General features: G+C 41.0%; 1 protein-coding gene across 1 annotated transcript; it reads left to right on the top strand.

Moving 5' to 3' along the window:
• The first annotated feature begins 7,534 nt into the window (after positions 1-7,534).
• Positions 7,535-9,145, top strand: LOC119812725 (C-C motif chemokine 8-like). The gene is made up of 3 exons (XM_038327594.1): positions 7,535-7,687; positions 8,357-8,471; positions 8,833-9,145. Exons 1-3 carry the CDS (start codon positions 7,612-7,614, stop codon positions 8,936-8,938), a joined length of 297 nt encoding a protein of 98 aa, XP_038183522.1. The 5' UTR covers positions 7,535-7,611; the 3' UTR covers positions 8,939-9,145.
• Positions 9,146-9,577: the final 432 nt, after the last annotated feature.

Genomic DNA, 9,577 nt, shown 5'->3' with positions numbered 1-9,577 from the left:
AGATGATTGGTCCACCATGAGAACCCGAGTTCAGATCCTCAAGTCTTACATAAAGAACCAGCTATGGTAGCACACATCTGCAGCTCCATTCACAGGAAGAGAAACTAATAGAGGTAAACTTTGTCCTGAGCCCTAACACCTGAGAACTCATGAGCATCCTTTTAAAGGGAAGGAATCCTCTCCTTAGCGTTCTTTCTCCTCCAGTCGTGTATTTATGTGTGGCATATGTGTTTGTGCATGTCTGTGTGCAGCATAAACCTAAACCAGGCAGAAAAACAAAAGCAAAGCAAGAGCATAGATAAATAATAGAGAAAAATCAGTGAGTTCAAAGTTGAGTCTTTGGAAAGGACAATAAAACAACAAGCCTTCATCTAGGACAGCCACATGAAATAACCAAAGGCACCAATTACTATTGTCAGAAATGCTAGGAGGGCTATCTCTACCACTGCCCTAGACAAGACAGGATCAGGGAGAATAATAGATTTATTAAGAACTCTTGGTTCAGAACTTGAAGGCATAGGAAAAAGCCATTCAATTTCTTGAAATACACACTCCTCCAAAACTTGCATAGAGAAATGGGAATAATCAAGATATGTCTTTATCCATTACATAAATTGTGTAAATAATAGCCTTCCAATGCTGAAAGCACATCTCCCAGCAGATTATAGCAATGAATTCTATTGAGCACTGAAGCTGTAAATGATGCCCATGCTTAACAACTGGTTCCAAAGCGTAAAAGCAGAAGGAAGACTTGCAAATTCACTCTCCGAGGCCAGGAAGATCCACAAAGGCAGAGACATGCTGTGCAGATGTTACAAGTTAGAAGAGTCAATACTGTCATCTGTTTCTTCTTCCCGACCTATCAGAAGCCACGTAATGTAACAGAGAAAAGACGTGCCCTCCTTGCCACTTAGTCCAGCTGAAATGGTCATCGCCAGGCTCATGGAAGGTAATCTGTCACAAAGAATGAAGTGCAGAAGTGATTGAGGAAGACATCACAATGTCAACCTCTAACCACACACAAATACACAGGTGAGAACAACCACACATGCATTAGCAAATTCCAATGGAATATCCACACACTTGTCCACACACACACACACACACACATACACACATGCATACACGTATGCACATATCCATACATATAAATATGATCTCAAAGGGAAAAAAGTATTAAAAATTCAATAGTGTAACATTTTACATTAATCAGCTGTAGGACAAGAGGTCACATGATTTCATCAATAGACACTTAAAAGCACTTAATAGACGTGCATAACCACCAGGATTCTAAAACCAAAAACGCTTCCCAGCACACTTGGAACAGAATGCATCTTCTTACACCTAATAAACATCTACAATGACCTGTAGTGGATTCCACACTCACTACAGATGCTGTTTTCTCCAGACTGAGCCTAGAAGAGCAAAGACACTCGCTCTCACCACTGCAGTGCGCATCAGTGGAAGACTGTGTGACTCATGGACAGGAAAACAGTGAGACACATAGACAGAAGGAGGAAGTTAAGGTGCCTTTAAAAAAGCATGCTTGACCTTTGCAGAGAATCAATAACAGATACAAAAAGTAAACTCTTATAAATAGTTCATGATCAAAGAAGGATTTCCTAACTGACAAAGAATGTGGATTGGTGAGTAAAGCACTTGGTGTCCCAAGATAAGACCCCAGGTTTGGATCCCACAGTTCCCATACACACTCGCACACAAACAAAGGTCACAGAGCACAAGGTTAATGTATATGATTCAATAGCCTTTCTGTGTACCAGTAATGAATAGTTCAAATAAAATTAATGGTATTTTACCATTTATATTAGTAGCCAAAAAAAACTACATAGGATAAAGATGCCATAGTACTGACAGCATAATAGAAATTAAATCAATGATACTGAAAAAGATCCACACAAATTGTCATTGAAAAGTAGCAGGGATAGAGCAAGCCAAGAGCCAACATCAAACTAAATGGAGAGAAACTCGGAGGGATCCCACTGAAATCAGGAACAAGACAAGGTTGTCCACTCTCTCCATATCTATTCAATATAGTACTTGAGGTTCTAGCTAGAGCAATAAGACAAGGGGAACCAAATCAGAGAAGATGTCAAACTCTCATGTACTTCCACCTGCAAGACTCATAAGTCTCCTAAAGTTTCTACAACCTTTCCAAGAAAGGCCATAGCAGAAGTTTAGCTCACACAGCCTAAGAAAAGGCATGCTATACATGTTCTGTTCAAATAATAAACACTAAAAACAAAGTCAATTTGGCATGTAGGTTAAAGTCCATCATTGAGAGAAGCCAAAGTAGGAACTAAAGGCAAGGACTGAAGCATGCACCATAAAGGAACACATTTTGCTTGTTTTCTTACCCTGACTAGCTCAGATACATTTCTTATACAGCCCAGGCCCACCCCCTAGCTATGACACCAATCACAGTGAGCTGGATCCTCCTTCTACATCAGTTATCAATGAAGAAAATGCTTCCCATGCCCACAGGATAATCTGATGGAGGCAATGCCTTGCTTGAGGTTCTCTCTTGCTAAATATGTCAAGTTGACAACAGAGCTAACTACCTAGTCCACTCTTTGTCTATCTCGACATGACTTTTCCTTTCTTGTTTGTCCCCAAGATTAAATGTTAAAACCATAATATAAAATGTGGTATAATGATAAAAGTAGTATAATCTTTAAAAAACAAGTTCTGACAGTATATCTTTAAAAGTTTAATGTCTGTTAACTCAAAGTTGATTTAAAATCCAAACTAAGTTATCTATTTTCTTGTTCCCAGAGAAAAGAATCCTTGCACAATTCAAATCAAAATAAACAAAAATTCAACAGTGTAAATATCTCAGTATCTGGCATCAGGAACTCATTCATGATCTTCTGAGCACCTAAGGATGTGCGCAGCTCTGCCATCTGCAGCATACACAGAATGTCTGGTAGCCACAGGTTGGCTCCATTCCACAACTGCTGCTAACCTGGGTGGTCGTTCCATGGTCCTGGGAACTCTTGGTGTCCACACTGAAACTGAGACCAGCTGTCACTCTCTGACCTCGTCAAGGTCCACAGCTCTTCCACATGGTACTAAGCCTCAGCTTCTCTCCACAGCCCCTTCATGCCTGGGGTTTCCAGGAGACTCCAATCCTGTCACACAGGGGCGAGTTTCAAATGCTCTCCATGGCCCATGCTTTCATGCCCCCAACATTGACTTCTTGGGTGAATGTGGATGAATTCTGTCTACTCTTGGACAGCCCTTGATGCGGCTCATGGTCCACTAGTTTAATCTGAATAAGTTATTAAAAATGCTATTTGTTCAGATGTCCTTTGTATATTTCAACACATCTGCTCCTGTTTTTTCCAGAGCATTGAGTTTGTTCATTTGTCAGCATCCCGACCTCTCCACACTCACAGCTGTCTAACCAGTAAACCAGCCTTACCGAAGGTTTAGCTGATGGCGCAATATCTAACTCAAGAAAGAGACAATGTTTAAAAGCTGCCGTTTAGCATTCCAGATGGTCTTATGATTAATTGCATTAACTCAAACTTGAAAGCATTTTGATAATTTTTTTAAAAATCCTAGCAAAGAACCCTGTCTTTTTTTTTAATCTTGTGCAATAAAATGAAAAGAAACATGCTTGGATTTTTTTTTAATCTTTTATTTTGTTTGTTTATGGAACAAAGTCAATCTGTTCCTAAAATATCTAAAAGTAACAGAACAGTAAAATCTGTAGCCAATTTTCAATATTGCTGTTTTTGGAATGCCTGTCTAAGCTGTATGTGAGTCTGTGCACATGCGTATATATGTATGGAGTGAATTCCACCTTATGGAGCGTGTCTTAAATTCCAGCAGAAAGTATTTGGTTGTTCCTATAATATTCGTGCCTCTATTATACCTGACACATCTGGCCAAACCAGCACTGTTGTAGCTCTCGGGGATTAATGGTTACTTTCCTCCTCCAGTAGCATACTTAGAACCTCTCAACACTGTGAAAGCCAGCTAGTAGGGATGAGAATCCCCAGTCAGCACTAGTGTGACTTCTCCATGTCCTACGACTGAAATATGTGGTGTCTCCAGCAATAAGATTTTGTTGTCAAGTATAGGAGAGGAACCAAGAGCAACGACAATAGCCGGTAATGTCTGGGGGCTTATATGACTGCACTGGCCAGCAATCCCAAAACTAGAAACCCGTTCCCATGCTGGATCTTTTTATTTATCAGCCTGTGGTGCCTAGTAGGGACACTGTCCCTGAGTTATACAGTGATCCCATTTAAACTTTTTTCTATGTATAAGTGTATATTTATAGGAATATTCTACATTTCTTATAACTTTTTCAAAAAGTTTTTAGTGTTATTTACCCTTCCCTATTCTCCCTTCTCTACCCTGACCTTCTATCTCCCACCCCAGTTCACCAATCCTGCTCCATCTTTCCGTTACCTCCTTTATATAACTTCATTTTACGTCTCTCTTCTCTTCAAAACCCTCTTTAGGGCTCCTTCATAGTTTATGAGCTTCTATGTGTATTCCAAACAAAACAAAATATATCTAAAGATTTAAAACTAGCATCCATATATGAGAGAGAGTGATGTCTATATCTGCGTTACCTCACTCAGGATGATTGTCTCCAGTTCCATCTATTTGCCTATTAATTTCATAGTTTTGTTTTCCTCAACAGTTGAAAAGTAGTCATTATTAAATATGCCACATTTCCGTTATCCATAATCAGCTGGTGAACAAGTAGGTTGTTTTCAGTTCCTGAATACTGTAAATAGAGCAGCAATGAATTCAGACGAACAAGTATCTCTACAGTAGGTTACAGAGTCCTTGGGGTAGATGCTTCCTAGGGTACAGTTGGCAGAGTTGGTATAGAGTGGTATAGTTGGGTCATGTGATAGATCAATTTCTAGTCTTTGGAAGAACCTCCACGCTGATTGGCACAGTGGCTGCTCCAGTTTGCACTCCCACCAGCAGTGACTAAGTGTTGCCCTTTCCTCATATGTACTCCAGCACTGGTTATTTTTTGTTTTGTTTTGTTTTTTTCTTAGACTTTCTTATTGGGCTAAGAGAAATCTAAATGCAGTTTTGATTCACATTTCCTGGATGGCTACAGTTGTTGAATATTTGTATATATGCACATAAATGTTTATCAGTCATTTGCGTTTCCTCTTTGAGAAATTTCTGTTTAGTTCTTTGCCCCTACTTTTCACTGGGCTGTCTTCTTGATGTTTGATTTTATTTTTTTTACTTCTTTTTGTATCCTGCACACTAGCCCTCTTTCAGATGTAAACATTTTTCCTGTGCTGTAGATTGCTGTCTCACTTGAATGATTATGTTCTTTGCTGTATAGCAGTTTTTAGTTTCAGGTGGTCAACTGTTGGTCTTAATGTTTATACTACCAGCACTGTTAAGAAAGATTTTTCCTCACTCGGGAGGCAGAAGCAGGCGGATCTCTGAGTTCGAGGCCAGCCTGGTCTACAAGAGCTAGTTCCAGGACAGGCTCTAGAAACTACAGGGAAACCCTGTCTCGAAAAAACAAACAAACAAAAAAAAAAGAAAGATTTTTCCTGTGTCTGTGAGTTCAAAGATATCTCTTACTTTCTCCTTTATTAGTTTCACGGTATCAGGTCTTATGCTGGAGCCCTTGGAGTTCTATACATGGTGAGACATACTGATCTAGCTTGAGTATTTTACGTGTTGCTCTCCGGTTTGAACAGCACCAGTTATTGAAGATGCCATCTTTTCTTTTCCACTTCTTTATTTACAGACTCTGAGCCAAAAATCTGTAGTAGGTGGACTTATATCTCGGTCTTCATCGATATATCAATCAATATGTCTGTTCTTGTGCTATGACTATTAAGATGATAAACTCCTATATGCATTTAATACTATAGGTATAAACTCTTTGGTTCAAATTTTTCACCTCAACCTTGTACCAGCTTCTGCTGGAGCTGAGGCCTGCAGAAATGCTTGGTGATATTCTTCTTCATCTACAATGACAATTGAGCACCCAAATAACAGCTCAAAATTTCAACAGCAATCCTGATTCTTGCTTTCTATATTTCTTAAATTATTTTTCATTTTTAGATATTTTGAAAATTTTCTAAGGCATCAGGAATTTTTTTATTAGCTTCTAAATGACAGTGATAATCATGGCTTTAGTGAAGGTTCAAGTGGAGATAGTGTGTCCCTCATTCCTCATGCTTTTGTTATGTCCGTTTGCCTGCTCAAACTTCAAGCCTTACTTGAAACAAATAATTATGGGAAAATGTTCTGTAGACACAGTAAAAATACACAGTTGGCTTAAGAAGCATGATGACTCAGGACAAGCTGAAGAGATTTGACTCCCTCGGCTTCTTTAGTTCGTAAGTCTTCTTGATTATTCCAACTTTAGATATATACTATTATGTGTTGTATTTCAATGCTGTGTCTGACTGAGGGCAAAATCAAGAAAAATCATAAAATGTTAGCCATTAGCTCATGATGACTAAAATATTGGATATAATCTATAGATATCTTCCTACGTGGCTTTACCAACTATGTTCCTCTCTTGAAGGTTTTCTTCCTGCCTACTAAGCCTTGCCTAGAGTTGATCCAAGGCATGAGATTTCCTAGCATTGGTGGGCATGACACTATTTGGCCTCCATACACACTGAATAGGATGCCTGACCAATAAGGTTATTGTGAGTAGAAGTTCCCAGACAAAAAGCTGCTGTGCCCCTGCAGGATTGCACCCACTACAGGATCCCCTCGACTGCAGGGTTAGTACATGTTTCCCAGTTCTCTTAGACTTGTAGGCTGATTCAGACATAGTAAAGAAATTCTATATTTTGCAGCATTTGCTAGTTTGATATTGGAGAATCACAGAACTAGGACAGCCTCAGCCGGTTCTACTAAGTGAGTCCTCATCTCAAAAACCAAACAACATCAAAAATACCTAACAAGAAGAGCTGTGGTATAGCTGCAGTTCAGTGGGAGAATTCTTATTTCAGCAAGGCTCTGGCTGGCATGTAAAATTCCTAGTAACAAGAAGAGAAAGGAAGAGGAGGTAGGAAAGAACAGGACTTGCAGACTTGAGTTGATCACATTTCCAGGGCTCTTTGGAGCCCATCTGTGTTCTGAAGAGCCCACCTGCCCTAGGGTTGCAGCATTCCAGTGTAAAAGGAGCCAGAGGCAAAGACTGAGCCTATCTCCAGCCTCCTAGCACCTTCCAAAGGGAATCCTGACCTCTCGCTACTCCATGATAACCTTAGTTTCTATTCTTCCTTCCATATAGATATTTTTCCATTTCAAAGAAATCAGAAGCCCTGATCCAGTGGTATCACTTCCTCCATATTGCTGGCCTGAGATGTTAACCTTTCGGTTTCTACTTCACAGTCTAAACTGGAAAAAAAAATGGTACATGATGAGCTTCCTTCTGGCTTCCAGATAATCACCTCATAATCTGATGCCTACTCAGAGTGGCCCACATCTTCCGTCCATCTTTCATTAGGCCACACCCTCCCTGTCTGGCTCCCTACTTCCTATAAAAGGCAGATGGAACCTCCAGATTAGAAGAGCTAGACCAACCCAGACGACTCCAGCCTTCACTCCAAAGTCCTTGCCTTCAACATGAAGATCTCTGCGGTGCTTCTGGGCCTGCTGCTCATAGCTGTCACTGTCAGCCCAGGAGAGCTGGCTGAGCCAGGTAAGGCATCTTCTTTCCCGAGGTAATGGTTTAGTGGGCACTAACACCTGAGCACAAGGCATCCCAGAGCTGCAGCATGGACTGAAGTTTTAAGATGGAGAGACTGAGACTACAGGAGAAATCAGAAAGAGTCATTGTGTCATAGCTAGCCAGAACCAAGTGCTCAGACCACTGAGGCCAGGACCTGTGATGTCTCACGACAAGATGCTGCATGCATGCACTACAGATATTGCCCTAGCCTTGTTGGGAGAGGTGGCCCAGAAATGGTTCTTTGGGTGAGAAGGACATCTCAAGCAATAGAGGGGTGACAGGAATTAAAGCTGGAAGAAGCACTCTGGGGTCATGGTCCCGAGTGGCTTCCAGAACAACAGCCATATATCTTTTTAGCCTAAAAGCAGGTTGACTCCAAGCCCACAGCAGCAACGTGATGTACAAGTTCTCAGAGCTTACTTTCCAACATCAGAAATATGGGATCAGTGAATCAGATTTCATTATAAACAAACATCAGTCAGGAGTCTTGTAGTTTGACAGAGGACATTAACTCATAGATCATATTGTATCCCTACAATCTAGATACAGAATTCAGAATCCATGACTCCTAGGTAGACGCCCATCCTTCATCTTCCCTTGTAAGAGTACCCTATAATATCCCCTGACCCTCTCTTTCAGATGAGGTGCCCCCTCCAACTTCCTGCTGCTTTTCTCTAACCCAGCGGAAGATCCCCTTGAGGATGCTGCAGAGTTACCAAAATACTAGCACCCAGTGTTCCCTGGCAGCTGTGATGTAAGTAATTCCTGCCCAGAACACCCAGGAAGGGTTCCAGGGAGGGTGGTCAGGACACACAGGCAAATGAATCAGACAAATATGGCCTCCTATCTGAGTGGCTCCTTACTGAAATGTGGAAACTGACTGAGGAAGAAGGAACATATCCTTTCCAGGAGCCTGGAGGGATCTTCCCCAGGTCCTTTACCCAGTAGATGAAATAGCTTCAACTAGGACAGCAAGATCAGGGCTTTTGCCTTCTCCCTTCCTCGTCTTCTCCTCCTCCCAGCAGCTCCTTCATCTATGGAGCAAGAGTGGCTGAGGTCTGGGGACCTATGGGTGATACTCTGAGCATGACTTCTAAGATGCCATCTCTCCACAGCTTCAAGACCAAGCGGGATAAACAGATCTGTGCGGACCCCACACAGAAATGGGTCAATGATTACATGAAGTTCCTGGACCAGAAGTCCCAAACTCTGCAGGCTTAAACCTTCACACCTGGGCTGAGAGACAGTCAAGGCCTGAAGTTCTCCCCTAACTTCTCTAGGCATGGAGTTCTTGTAAGCAGGCCGTGTCCGGGTTGGGTGTTTCCTCATCCTTGTCTCTTACCTGAAATAATTCTGATTGTTTCTGAATTTTTCAGAATTCATCCTATCTGAATAACTGAAATAAAAGCTCATACAGATGCAAATGTACTTTGGAAATGTTTATTCAAAGCAAAGTGATGGGAAGATAAGATCACTATCAGAGAAAAGGCCAATGAGGGAAGATTTACAGGGGTTCCAATTGATTTTCTGGGGTTTCATTTGAAGGGGTTCAAGGGAAGAAATGTGGTTCCTAGAGATATAATTCGGATGGCGCTCTATTTTGGTTGACATGTTCGGGTTACATAAATCTTTGGTCACTGATCCTATCCCTTTCCGTAATGCACCTGCTTTTTAATCACATGCATGCCCAGTGTACATAAGCATGAATGGTAAATAGGGAATTCACTCCCAAATGTCACTTGAGAATAAATTTTTTCCTCATTGTCATGCACCACAAACGGATGTAGGCTCAATCAGCCCTAGACTGTGTTCCAGTTTGTGTTTGATTAGAAAAAAAAAAAAAAAAAAAAAAAAAAAACC

This window comes from Arvicola amphibius, chromosome 4 (assembly GCF_903992535.2).
Source record: "Arvicola amphibius chromosome 4, mArvAmp1.2, whole genome shotgun sequence".
NCBI classification, from domain to species: domain Eukaryota; kingdom Metazoa; phylum Chordata; class Mammalia; order Rodentia; family Cricetidae; genus Arvicola; species Arvicola amphibius.
Note: the sequence above shows the minus strand (reverse complement) of the source record. Positions and strands in the feature narration are given on the sequence as shown.

Coding starts and splice junctions, on each gene's coding strand:
- LOC119812725 (XM_038327594.1), top strand. CDS start 7,612: ATGAAGATCTCTGCGGTGCTTCTGGGCCTGCTGCTCATAGCTGTCACT. Junction 7,688..8,356: donor AGGAGAGCTGGCTGAGCCAG/GTAAGGCATCTT, acceptor CCTCTCTTTCAG/ATGAGGTGCCCCCTCCAACT. Junction 8,472..8,832: donor TGTTCCCTGGCAGCTGTGAT/GTAAGTAATTCC, acceptor ATCTCTCCACAG/CTTCAAGACCAAGCGGGATA.